Source organism: Salmo trutta, chromosome 28 (genome assembly GCF_901001165.1).
Source record: "Salmo trutta chromosome 28, fSalTru1.1, whole genome shotgun sequence".
In the NCBI taxonomy this organism is placed as follows: Eukaryota; Metazoa; Chordata; class Actinopteri; order Salmoniformes; family Salmonidae; genus Salmo; species Salmo trutta.
The window spans coordinates 42,666,723-42,681,319 of NC_042984.1; the positions used below are offsets into that span (position 1 = coordinate 42,666,723).

The window sequence follows — 14,597 nt, forward strand, 5'->3', positions numbered from 1 at the left end:
GTTCTTAACACAGAACAAACAAACATGTGCAGAGGAGTGGGTCTACAGGGCTGACCACCTGTAGGTAAACTCACTAAGAGTTGTATAAAAACCTTCTGCCAGCACAGCAAGCCTTGCACTGTTCCCCCACCAACACAATTATAACAAACACTACTACTGCAGTGAAAAGAGAAACCTGCCACAATAGGAGCATCTAATTAGCACTGCCTAATCTCAGTGACATATGTTCCTAGAATAAGAAGAGATGGAAGAAGAGGATCGGCCCTGGGCATTAAGACAGAAGGCCTGGTGAATTACTCCTGAGACAAAAAAACGACAAAACAAAAGAAGGGAAAACAAACCAATACTGCCCAGGGCTCAAAGAAGGAAAGGGGAGACGAAGGGGGAAATGATGTTCCCTCCACTTCTATATCAGTTTCAATCTCATTTCTCTATGACAAAAAAATTGAAGTCTGAAGCTTACAGTGGTGAACACTGGTATAGAAATTATGCATTTACAGTCATTTTTGTTAACATACTAACAATATTGTTTTTCGTTGTTTCTTAGGTTGGTAGTGCAGTGCACAATTAAATAAAACATTTAATGCAAAGACATTTCATAATCTGCTATGAAGGGAAAAATGTGAGTTAAGTTTTATTTCAATAAGGCAACATTACATAGTATCAATAGCATCTAAGACTGAATTATTTGAAACAAATTAAAAATGTTCACTAAAACACAACACACAAGAATTATCCATCAACAAAATGATATCTACACATTTAAAATAATAATTTTCTGGAAAGACCGCCAGTGCTGTCGGTATGGTACACACAGGTAAAATGGTACATACAGGTAAAGGTAACATTAGTTTGAAAAAAGTGGCAGTCCATAACTCACAGGTTGTCATGTAGGGCAGGGATGGGGAACTGGCAGAGCGGCCCGACTTTTGTAGGCCCGTGGACCAATTCCCCCAGACTCAGTCTGGGTCTCAACTTACTGTTGGGAGTTAAAGAAATAGAATACACAAGGGGCAATTTGGAAATTTGGTTGTGCATCAGCAGTTTTTCTTTTGTTATGACAGTCACTGACAGTCACTCACACGTCAGCTAAAAAAAATGTGATTTGTAAATTAGCCAGCCTTCTAAACTTGTATTAATCATGGTCGAATTACACCCCACAATGATTTGTAAATTAGCCTAGCCAGCCTTCTAAACTTGTAGTAATCATGGTCGAATTACCCCCCACAATGATTTGTAAATTAGCCTAGCCAGCCTTCTAAACTTGTATTAATCATGGTCGAATTACCCCCCACAATGATTTGTAAATTAGCCTAGCCAGCCTTCTAAACTTGTATTAATCATGGTCGAATTACCCCCCACAATGATTTGTAAATTAGCCTAGCCAGCCTTCTAAACTTGTAGTAATCATGGTCGAATTACCCCCCACAATGATTTGTAAATTAGCCTAGCCAGCCTTCTAAACTTGTATTAATCATGGTCGAATTACACCCCACAATGATTTGTAAATTAGCCTAGCCAGCCTTCTAAACTTGTATTAATCATGGTCGAATTACACCCCACAATGATTTGTAAATTAGCCTAGCCAGCCTTCTAAACTTGTATTAATCATGGTCGAATTACACCCCACAATGATTTGTAAATTAGCCTAGCCAGCCTTCTAAACTTGTATTAATCATGGTCGAATTACCCCCCACAATGATTTGTAAATTAGCCTAGCCAGCCTTCTAAACTTGTATTAATCATGGTCGAATTACCCCCCACAATGATTTGTAAATTAGCCTAGCCAGCCTTCTAAACTTGTATTAATCATGGTCGAATTACACCCCACAATGATTTGTAAATTAGCCTAGCCAGCCTTCTAAACTTGTATTAATCATGGTCGAATTACCCCCCACAATGATTTGTAAATTAGCCTAGCCAGCCTTCTAAACTTGTATTAATCATGGTCGAATTACCCCCCACAATGATTTGTAAATTAGCCTAGCCAGCCTTCTAAACTTGTATTAATCATGGTCGAATTACACCCCACAATGATTTGTAAATTAGCCTAGCCAGCCTTCTAAACTTGTATTAATCATGGTCGAATTACACCCCACAATGATTTGTAAATTAGCCTAGCCAGCCTTCTAAACTTGTATTAATCATGGTCGAATTACCCCCCACAATGATTTGTAAATTAGCCTAGCCAGCCTTCTAAACTTGTATTAATCATGGTCGAATTACACCCCACAATGATTTGTAAATTAGCCTAGCCAGCCTTCTAAACTTGTAGTAATCATGGTCGAATTACACCCCACAATGATTTGTAAATTAGCCTAGCCAGCCTTCTAAACTTGTATTAATCATGGTCGAATTACCCCCCACAATGATTTGTAAATTAGCCTAGCCAGCCTTCTAAACTTGTATTAATCATGGTCGAATTACCCCCCACAATGATTTGTAAATTAGCCTAGCCAGCCTTCTAAACTTGTATTAATCATGGTCGAATTACACCCCACAATGATTTGTAAATTAGCCTAGCCAGCCTTCTAAACTTGTATTAATCATGGTCGAATTACCCCCCACAATGATTTGTAAATTAGCCTAGCCAGCCTTCTAAACTTGTATTAATCATGGTCGAATTACCCCCCACAATGATTTGTAAATTAGCCTAGCCAGCCTTCTAAACTTGTATTAATCATGGTCGAATTACACCCCACAATGATTTGTAAATTAGCCTAGCCAGCCTTCTAAACTTGTATTAATCATGGTCGAATTACACCCCACAATGATTTGTAAATTAGCCTAGCCAGCCTTCTAAACTTGTATTAATCATGGTCGAATTACACCCCACAATGATTTGTAAATTAGCCTAGCCAGCCTTCTAAACTTGTATTAATCATGGTCGAATTACACCCCACAATGATTTGTAAATTAGCCTAGCCAGCCTTCTAAACTTGTATTAATCATGGTCGAATTACACCCCACAATGATTTGTAAATTAGCCTAGCCAGCCTTCTAAACTTGTATTAATCATGGTCGAATTACCCCCCACAATGATTTGTAAATTAGCCTAGCCAGCCTTCTAAACTTGTATTAATCATGGTCGAATTACCCCCCACAATGATTTGTAAATTAGCCTAGCCAGCCTTCTAAACTTGTATTAATCATGGTCGAATTACCCCCCACAATGATTTGTAAATTAGCCTAGCCAGCCTTCTAAACTTGTATTAATCATGGTCGAATTACACCCCACAATGATTTGTAAATTAGCCTAGCCAGCCTTCTAAACTTGTATTAATCATGGTCGAATTACCCCCCACAATGATTTGTAAATTAGCCTAGCCAGCCTTCTAAACTTGTATTAATCATGGTCGAATTACCCCCCACAATGATTTGTAAATTAGCCTAGCCAGCCTTCTAAACTTGTATTAATCATGGTCGAATTACACCCCACAATGATTTGTAAATTAGCCTAGCCAGCCTTCTAAACTTGTAGTAATCATGGTCGAATTACACCCCACAATGATTTGTAAATTAGCCTAGCCAGCCTTCTAAACTTGTATTAATCATGGTCGAATTACACCCCACAATGATTTGTAAATTAGCCTAGCCAGCCTTCTAAACTTGTATTAATCATGGTCGAATTACACCCCACAATGATTTGTAAATTAGCCTAGCCAGCCTTCTAAACTTGTATTAATCATGGTCGAATTACACCCCACAATGATTTGTAAATTAGCCTAGCCAGCCTTCTAAACTTGTATTAATCATGGTCGAATTACCCCCCACAATGATTTGTAAATTAGCCTAGCCAGCCTTCTAAACTTGTATTAATCATGGTCGAATTACCCCCCACAATGATTTGTAAATTAGCCTAGCCAGCCTTCTAAACTTGTATTAATCATGGTCGAATTACACCCCACAATGATTTGTAAATTAGCCTAGCCAGCCTTCTAAACTTGTATTAATCATGGTCGAATTACCCCCCACAATGATTTGTAAATTAGCCTAGCCAGCCTTCTAAACTTGTATTAATCATGGTCGAATTACCCCCCACAATGATTTGTAAATTAGCCTAGCCAGCCTTCTAAACTTGTATTAATCATGGTCGAATTACCCCCCACAATGATTTGTAAATTAGCCTAGCCAGCCTTCTAAACTTGTATTAATCATGGTCGAATTACCCCCCACAATGATTTGTAAATTAGCCTAGCCAGCCTTCTAAACTTGTATTAATCATGGTCGAATTACCCCCCACAATGATTTGTAAATTAGCCTAGCCAGCCTTCTAAACTTGTATTAATCATGGTCGAATTACCCCCCACAATGATTTGTAAATTAGCCTAGCCAGCCTTCTAAACTTGTATTAATCATGGTCGAATTACACCCCACAATGATTTGTAAATTAGCCTAGCCAGCCTTCTAAACTTGTAGTAATCATGGTCGAATTACCCCCCACAATGATTTGTAAATTAGCCTAGCCAGCCTTCTAAACTTGTATTAATCATGGTCGAATTACCCCCCACAATGATTTGTAAATTAGCCTAGCCAGCCTTCTAAACTTGTATTAATCATGGTCGAATTACCCCCCACAATGATTTGTAAATTAGCCTAGCCAGCCTTCTAAACTTGTATTAATCATGGTCGAATTACCCCCCACAATGATTTGTAAATTAGCCTAGCCAGCCTTCTAAACTTGTATTAATCATGGTCGAATTACCCCCCACAATGATTTGTAAATTAGCCTAGCCAGCCTTCTAAACTTGTATTAATCATGGTCGAATTACACCCCACAATGATTTGTAAATTAGCCTAGCCAGCCTTCTAAACTTGTATTAATCATGGTCGAATTACACCCCACAATGATTTGTAAATTAGCCTAGCCAGCCTTCTAAACTTGTAGTAATCATGGTCGAATTACACCCCACAATGATTTGTAAATTAGCCTAGCCAGCCTTCTAAACTTGTAGTAATCATGGTCGAATTACACCCCACAATGATTTGTAAATTAGCCTAGCCAGCCTTCTAAACTTGTAGTAATCATGGTCGAATTACACCCCACAATGATTTGTAAATTAGCCTAGCCAGCCTTCTAAACTTGTAGTAATCATGGTCGAATTACACCCCACAATGATTTGTAAATTAGCCTAGCCAGCCTTCTAAACTTGTATTAATCATGGTCGAATTACACCCCACAATGATTTGTAAATTAGCCTAGCCAGCCTTCTAAACTTGTAGTAATCATGGTCGAATTACACCCCACAATGATTTGTAAATTAGCCTAGCCAGCCTTCTAAACTTGTAGTAATCATGGTCGAATTACACCCCACAATGATTTGTAAATTAGCCTAGCCAGCCTTCTAAACTTGTAGTAATCATGGTCGAATTACACCCCACAATGATTTGTAAATTAGCCTAGCCAGCCTTCTAAACTTGTAGTAATCATGGTCGAATTACACCCCACAATGATTTGTAAATTAGCCTAGCCAGCCTTCTAAACTTGTAGTAATCATGGTCGAATTACACCCCACAATGATTTGTAAATTAGCCTAGCCAGCCTTCTAAACTTGTATTAATCATGGTCGAATTACACCCCACAATGATTTGTAAATTAGCCTAGCCAGCCTTCTAAACTTGTATTAATCATGGTCGAATTACCCCCCACAATGATTTGTAAATTAGCCTAGCCAGCCTTCTAAACTTGTATTAATCATGGTCGAATTACCCCCCACAATGATTTGTAAATTAGCCTAGCCAGCCTTCTAAACTTGTAGTAATCATGGTCGAATTACCCCCCACAATGATTTGTAAATTAGCCTAGCCAGCCTTCTAAACTTGTATTAATCATGGTCGAATTACACCCCACAATGATTTGTAAATTAGCCTAGCCAGCCTTCTAAACTTGTATTAATCATGGTCGAATTACCCCCCACAATGATTTGTAAATTAGCCTAGCCAGCCTTCTAAACTTGTAGTAATCATGGTCGAATTACCCCCCACAATGATTTGTAAATTAGCCTAGCCAGCCTTCTAAACTTGTAGTAATCATGGTCGAATTACCCCCCACAATGATTTGTAAATTAGCCTAGCCAGCCTTCTAAACTTGTAGTAATCATGGTCGAATTACCCCCCACAATGATTTGTAAATTAGCCTAGCCAGCCTTCTAAACTTGTATTAATCATGGTCGAATTACCCCCCACAATGATTTGTAAATTAGCCTAGCCAGCCTTCTAAACTTGTATTAATCATGGTCGAATTACCCCCCACAATGATTTGTAAATTAGCCTAGCCAGCCTTCTAAACTTGTAGTAATCATGGTCGAATTACACCCCACAATGATTTGTAAATTAGCCTAGCCAGCCTTCTAAACTTGTATTAATCATGGTCGAATTACACCCCACAATGATTTGTAAATTAGCCTAGCCAGCCTTCTAAAGTTGTAGTAATCATGGTCGAATTACACCCCACAATGATTTGTAAATTAGCCTAGCCAGCCTTCTAAACTTGTAGTAATCATGGTCGAATTACACCCCACAATGATTTGTAAATTAGCCTAGCCAGCCTTCTAAACTTGTATTAATCATGGTCGAATTACCCCCCACAATGATTTTGTTAGTCACTCTTACTTAGATATCATATTAAAAACTGGAAACATTTCTCTCCACCCTACGGAAAAATGTGTAGAATTGCAGGAAATCAGTTGTAAAACAGATCATTTTTCTCTACGCCCCGTGGCAAAATGTGTAGAATTGCAGGAAATTAACTCTTTAACTACCATTTTTGTTTAGGACCCCCAAAAGGCTAGGGCCGGCTCTGATTGCATGTGTGGGTATCAATGCACAGTACCAGTCAAAAGTTTGGATACAAGGGTTTTTCTTTATTTTTACTACTTTGTAGAATAATAGTGAATATACCAAAACTAGGAAATAACACATATGAAATCATGTAGTAACCCAAACAAGTGTTGAACAAATCAAAATATATTTTATATTTAAGATTCCTCAAAGTAGCCACCCTTTGCCTTGATGACAGCTTTGCACACTCTTGGCATTCTCTCAACCAGCTTCATGAGGAATACTTTTCCAACAGTCTTGAAGGAGTTCCCACATATGCTGAGCACTTGTTGGCTGTTTTTCCTTCACTCTGCGGTCCAACTCATCCCAAACCATCTCAATTAGATTGTGGTCGAGTGATTGTAGAGGCCAGGTCATCTGATGCAGCACTCCATCACTCTCCTTCTTGGTCAAATAGCAACTGCACTTGAACGTTTCTTCAAGTGCAGTCGCAAAAACCATCAAAGCTATGATGAAACTAGCTCTCATGAGGACCACCACAGGAAAGGAAGACCCAGAGTTACCTCTGCTGCAGAGGACGAGTTCATTAGAGTAAACTGCACCTCAGATTGCAGCCCAAGTAAATGCTTCACAGAGTTCAAGTAACAGACACATCTCAACATCAACTGTTCAGAGGAGACTGCGTGAATCAGGCCTTGGTGGTCGAATTTCTGCAAAGAAACCACTACTAAAGGACACCAATAAGAAGAAGAGACTTGCTTGGGCCAAGAAACACGAGCAATGGACATTAGGACGGTGGTAATCTGTCCTTTGAGATTTTTGGTTCCAACCGCCGTGTCTTCGTGAGAAGCAGAGTAGGTGAACGGATTATCTCCGCATGTGTGGTTCCCACCGTGTGGCATGGAGGAGGAGGTGTGATGGTGCTTTGCTGGTCACACTGTCAGTGATTTATTTAGAATTCAAGGCACACTTTACCAGCATGGCTACCACAGCATTCTGCAGCGATACACCATCCCATCTGGTTTGCACTTAGTGGGACTATCATTTGTTTCAACAGGACAATGTAAAGTCACCTTGTCCTAGAGAGATTTACACGGTTATCAAAACGTCATTCCAGGGTAAGCCTAGATGAAACAGCCTTTATTTGAAGTGTTTCTACAATCCCCAATGGAAAAATGAATGGTGGAAAAACGATTGGAACCATTTCCCTGTTTGACCGCTAGGTTTTATGGGTATAAACCCCTCGGCCCACAAAACATAAACTCATTGACCCCCTGTGTAAAAGAGCCAACTTCCTCTTGATGTTCAGAAAAAAGATGCTGTTGTTCAATGTGAAAAATCCTGACCTATGGTTCGCAATGCTCTCACATAGGGAAATAAAGCCTGCGATAAGAGCCCTGTGGCTTCAGGCTATTCGGCATGGGAGAGTGGGGACCTGATGTCCAAGTAGGCTACAAGTAGCTATGTGTGTGATAAACATTTAATCACAGGTAGGACATTTAACTTGTTTAGTATAGTCTGTTTGTAACTCCACTCACTACTTGTAGCTGTAGAGTCTGTTTGTGTTGTTGGTCTTGGCTAACTTAATGTTCAGGTCAGTAGCCGGTTGGTAGCACTCACTCACTCATGTGGCTGCTAGCACCATCACGAAAAGGGGCATGAGGGAAGCTTTTATTCTTTCATCACATTCCCAGTGGGTCAGAAGTTTACATGCACTCAATTATTATTTGGTAGCATTGCCTTTAAATTGTTTCACTTGGGTCAAATGTTTCGGGTAGCCTTCCACAAGCTTCCCACAAAAAGTTGGGTTCATTTTGGCCCATTCCTCCTGACAGAGCTGGTGTAACTGAGTCAGGTTTGCTCGCACACACTTTTTCAGTTCTGCCCAAAAATGTTCTATAGGATTAAGGTCAGGGCTTTGTGGTGGCCACTCTAATACCTTGACTTTGTTGTCCTTAAGCCATTTTTCCACAACTTTGGAAGTATGCTTGGGGTCATTGTCCATTTGGAAGACCCATTTGCGACCAAGCTTTAACTTCCAGACTGATGCCTTTAGATGTTGCTTCAATATATCCACATAATTTTCCTCCCTCATGATGCCATCTATTTTGTGAAGTGCACCAGTCCTTCCTGCAGCAAAGCACCCCTACAACATGATGCCGCCACCCCCGTGCTTCACGGTTGGGATGGTGTTCTTTGGCTTGCAAGCCTCCCCCTTTTTCCTCCAAACATAACGATGGTCATTATGCCAAACAGTTCTATTTTTGTTTCATCAGACCAGAGGACATTTCTCCAAAAAGTATGATCTTTGTCCCTATGTGTAGTTGCAAACCGTAGTCTGGCTTTTTTTATGGCGGTTTGAGCGGCCTTTCAGGTTATGTCGATATAGGACTCGTTTTACTGTGGATATGTAACGGCTGTCGTGAGAGAGAGTAGACCAAGGTGCAGCGGAGTTAGTGTTCATCATTGAAATATTTAATAATAGAAAGAACACTATACAAAACAAGAAAACCGACAGCCAAACAGTCCTGTCAGGTGCAAACACTACACAGAAACAATTACCCACAAAACCCAAAGGAAAAACATGCTCCTTATGTGTGACTCCCAATCAGCAACAACACTCTACAGCTGTGCATGATTGGAAGCCACACGGCCAAAATCAATGAAACAAACCAACATAGAAAAATGCACATAGAACGCCCACCCAATGTAACACCCTGGCCTAACCAAAATAAAGAACAAAAACCCCTCTCTATGGCCAGGGCGTTACAGGATATAGTTACTTTTGTACCTGTTTCCTCCAGCATCTTCATAAGGTCCTTTGCTGTTGTTCTGGGATTGATTTGCACTTTTCGCACCAAAGTACGTTCATCTCTAGGAGACAGAACGCGTCTCCTTTCTGAGCGGTAATGATGGCTGCGTGGTCCCATGGTGTTTATACTTGCGTACTATTGTTTGTACAGATGAACGTGGTACCTTTTGGCATTTGGAAATTGCTCCCAAGGATGAACCAGACTTGTGGAGGTCTACACTTTTTTTTCTGAGGTCTTGGCTGATTTCTTTTGATTTTCCCATGATGTCAAGCAAAGAGGCACTGAGTTTGAATGTAGGCCTTGAAATACATCCACAGGTACACCTCCAATTTACTCAAATGATGTCAATTAGCCTATCAGAGGCTTCTAAAGACATAATTTTCTGGAATTTTCCAAGCTGTTTAAAGGCACAGTCAACTTAGTGTATGTAAACTTCTGACCCACTGGAATTGTGATACAGTTGTAAGTGAAATAATCTGTCTGTAAACAATTTTTGGAAAAATGACTTGTGTCATGCACAAAGTAGATGTCCTAACCGACTTGCCCAAACTATAGTTTGTTAATTGGTTGAAAGACGAGTTTTAATGACTCCAACCTAAGTGTATGTAAACTTCCGACTTCAACTGTAAATATCTTTATATAAATATCTTTGTCAGGTAAATGCTGTATATAAAAGTATTTATGTAGTATGTAAAATGTAATATGTAAAATGTAACAAAAAATCTGTATAAACAAAAAAAGCAATTTTTGTCCTCGAAAGAAGATGGGTTGATTTTTTTTAATATAGATTTTTTTACTGTCAGATGAAGCTTTTAAGTTATGTCCAGACTTACCATCGCTGGCCCTGAACTTTGCTGTAATGTACTCGTCTCCAGGAAACCTGCTTCTCTTCTTATTAGCGGAGGCTCTGGGACAACCAGAGAGACTGTGAACAACAGAAGAGGAAAAGATAAATGAGGTTGGTGATGGAGCGCTGCTAGAATAGGGCCAATGTGACTAACTACTAGTTAGTTTATTTTATTTGAATATGCTATCAGTTCTCTTTACACAATATGTTTTGCCATGCTTTAAAAACCTGTCTAGATAAAATCGGCCTAGAGCTGTCCGAATGATCAAACTGAGCACCCGGGCAAGAAGAACCTTGGTCAGGGAGGTGACCAAGAACCCAGTGACCACTCTGACAGAACTACAGAGTTCCTTGGCTGAGATGGGAGAACCTGCCAGAAGGACAGCAGTCTCTACAGTACTTTACCAGTCTGGGCTTTATGGGAAAGTGGCCAAACAGAAGCCACTCCTGAGAAAAATGCTCATGACCACACGCCTGGAGTTTGCAAAAAGACACGTGAAAGACTGAAAGCACAAGGCAAAAGATGATGTAATAGAACTCTTTGGCCTGAATGCGAAGCGCTATATCTGGAAAAAAACAGGCACAGCTCATCATCTGTCTAACACCATCCCTACTGTGAAGCATGGTGGTGACATCATGCTATGGGGATGCTTTTCAGTGGCAGGGACTGGGAGACTGGTAAGGATAAAATAAACAATGAATGGAGCCAAATACAGGCAAATGCTTGATGAGAACTTGTTTCAGAGTGCAAACGATTTACGACTGGGGGCAAAGATGTACATTCCAACAGGACAATGACCCCAAGTATACAGCCAAAGCAACGCTGGAATGGCTTCAGAACAAGAATATGTAGGTTCTTGAATGGCCCAGCCAAAGCCCAGACTTGAATCTCATTGAAAATCAGTGGAAAGACTTGAATATTGCTGTTCACCACCACTCCCCATATATTTTAACAGAGGTTGAGAAAATTTGCAAGGAAGAATGGGAGAAAATCCCCAAATCCAGATGTGCAAAGCTGATACAGACATACCCAGGTCAAGGGGTATGAATACTTTCTGAAGGCACTGTAGGTTACTAATATTTAATGTTTAGGCCCAGCTGTTTGTATTGTGTTTGTAAGAACACAAACAAAAACCTTTATTTGAATTTGATTGAGCGTAATACCTGCGGTGTGTGAGGAAGCTGCCATTGGCGTGTCCTGATCCATCACAGCCGGGGGTGGGACAGGTGGGTCCCTCAGTCTTAAAGGCCTTCCAGGAGAAAGGAGAGCCATTGAGGAGCCCCTCCTTCTGACGCCGCGCTGCCAGGGGGCAACCGTAGGCACTGCGGTGGGTGGCATACTTCCCACTGATGTGGCCCAGGCTGTCACAGCCGGGCACCGGGCATCTACTAATGGAGGGGGGGGAAGCCAGGGTCGACAATGAAGGAGAGGAGAAAGGAGAGCGAGAGAGAGAGAGGAAAGCAATCAGTATTTCGTTTGAGAGCTAGTGGGCCAAATAAAGGGCAATCCATTTTGTGGATCGTAAAGAAAAGAAAACAAATGGTTTGTCGTGGACCAACCTTAAAAGCTCAGAGTCTTCCTTGTCGTCCTTGGTGGGTGTTGTCTTGACAGCACCTTTCTTTGCACGAGGGCATCCAGACAAACTGACAGAGACATAGAGAGGAAAATAAGGATTCAAATACAGTCCTTTTTAGACTATCTTGCAGTAGGATTGTCTAGGATGAAATAAAAATAGAAACAAAAGCAATAAACTATCTGTGTGTACCTTCTATGGGAGGCGTAGTTTCCAGTGATGTGACCTGATCCATCGCATCCAGGGGTCGGACACCTGGGGGTCAACCAGACAGAGGTCAGCACAAGTCATGTGAGCATAGCATTGCAAATGTAAAGAACATATGAAAGCGTTTCTCATAAAAGTAGCTAACACTCTTTCTCTATAGGATAGCAATTTGTTTGATACAGGAGATCGCAGCAGAGGAAGACGCATCCCTGCACATTGTGGTGACAATACAAAGATCAGCAGGGTTCAGTCATGTCAGTATAAAGTAGGGTTAGAACAGGGATAGGGATCTCTGGTCCAGGAGGGCCACAGTGTGTGCAGGCTTTTATTTCAGCCCAGCACTAACACACCTAATTCAAATCCTTGACTAATCATGATCTTCAAGTCAGACAACAGTTAGGTTTGTAGATGTGTTGGAGCTGAACTGGAACTAATGCCTGCACACACATGCAGCACTCCATGAGCAGAGTTACCCCTGGGTTGGAAGGAAGGAAGGATGGAAGGGGGAATACAAGCACAGACATACTTAAGTTCAGCAGAGTGGGCAGCCATTAGGGTCCGAAGAGACTTATCAGCAAGAGGACAGCCTGACAGACTGGAAGAAATGGAAAATATAGAGAGAGAAAGAGGCGGAGAGAGAGAGAGGGAAGGAGAGTGATGGAGAGGATATTGTGAAGTCATTTAATAAGGGGCAGAATAAAGGAAAGGGCTCGATCCCAATCATAACAATGAATATTGTTTACGGGATTCATCGTAGCACAGGATAAGAGAGCAATAGAGTATAGTCATTATTGAAAGTTCTGGATTTGTAATGCAGATGTGTAGATTAGTTGACATTCAGAATCAGTGCCTGAAAAACACTATAAATGCAGTTGTATGTAGTTGTAAGACGGAAAATGTGAAACAGCGCTACCGACTGCATTGGTTCAAATGCAGGGGAGTGGGGCTGTGTCATACCTCCGATGAGAAGCGTAGTTTCCAGTGATGTGCCCACTGCCATCACAACCTGGGGTGGGACATCTGGAGATAATTGGAAATTAATTAATTAATTGAAAACAGCGTGAGGGTGGATGGCAGTACTACTTTGAACTATGTCCTTTATAATAGTTATGTGTCAGCCTTGAGATTAGAGTACTCCATAGATAGAAATTTAATAGTACAAACTATTGTTTGTACAGATGAACGTGGTACCTTTTGGCGTTTGGAAATTGCTCCCAAGGATGAACCAGACTTGTGGAGGTCTACACTTTTTTTTCTGAGGTCTTGGCTGATTTCTTTTGATTTTCCCATGATGTCAAGCAAAGAGGCACTGAGTTTGAATGTAGGCCTTGAAATACATCCACAGGTACACCTCCAATTTACTCAAATGATGTCAATTAGCCTATCAGAGGCTTCTAAAGACATAATTTTCTGGAATTTTCCAAGCTGTTTAAAGGCACAGTCAACTTAGTGTATGTAAAGGGTGAAATATGAAACATAATTGTTTGCTGAACTGATCAATTCTGATATCAAACTGATGGCGAATTATAGATTGAATAACCGATCACTGATTTAATTATTTGTATTATTCTTCTCATGATTATGATGAATAGTTACGAGCCTAAATGACTCAAGGATGATTCCTATTGACTTGTTATTGAACTGAATTGCTGAATTACCTAATTATGTTAATAATGAATGATTGTTATGATTTGATCTTTGTGATTATGAATTTGATTGGATACATGTTATTCGGTTTCCTCTTAGGTATCACAGACTACCCAGTAAATATACCACCTTATGGTTAAGGTTTTCTCAGCTTTTCATTTCCTTAAAATGGTCAAACTGATGACATTTGGACATTTGCATTGGACCAATCTTTCTGCGTTTTATCCCCAGTCCCTAAACAAAACAGGCAACTTTACCATTGTTAACTAGATTACTAATGCATTCATTCTATCGATTTAAGACATTATTCTGTTGATCACTACATTATTTAGTCTTCTGGGGCAACAAGTTATGACAGAATAGAAGCTGCATGTATTAAACTATAGTTGACAACAAATGGCCTACCAAATGTCGGAAATTACAAGCAGAAACTTAATTTAAATGATAGTAAATTAATTATAGTAGGCCAAATTATTATGGTGGATCGAACTGCACAGGTGAACTACTTTTTGAAGGGATTTGTTTGACAATCAGATGAAAACATCATCACACAAGATCCATATATGCAAAACTGAGCCTGTGCAGACTGCAAAAACAGTAAACAGGATAAGATGTTTACATGCCACGGTATCCCGTCTTAGATCATTATATGCCAGGCATCTTATCAGGGTTTCTCATAACCAAGATACAAGCTTCTTCTGGTTATTGTAAACGGGATATGACGTTTAT

General features: G+C 40.3%; 1 protein-coding gene across 1 annotated transcript; it reads right to left on the reverse strand.

Moving 5' to 3' along the window:
* Positions 1-876: 876 nt before the first annotated feature.
* LOC115166390 (myelin transcription factor 1-like) lies at positions 877-13,309 on the reverse strand. The gene is made up of 7 exons (XM_029720297.1): positions 13,179-13,309; positions 12,748-12,816; positions 12,207-12,269; positions 12,001-12,084; positions 11,605-11,829; positions 10,258-10,518; positions 877-979 (listed from the first exon to the last, which is right to left on the reverse strand). The coding sequence occupies exons 2-7, from the start codon at positions 12,771-12,773 to the stop codon at positions 877-879; spliced, it is 762 nt and encodes a 253-aa protein (XP_029576157.1). The 5' UTR covers positions 12,774-12,816; positions 13,179-13,309.
* Positions 13,310-14,597: the final 1,288 nt, after the last annotated feature.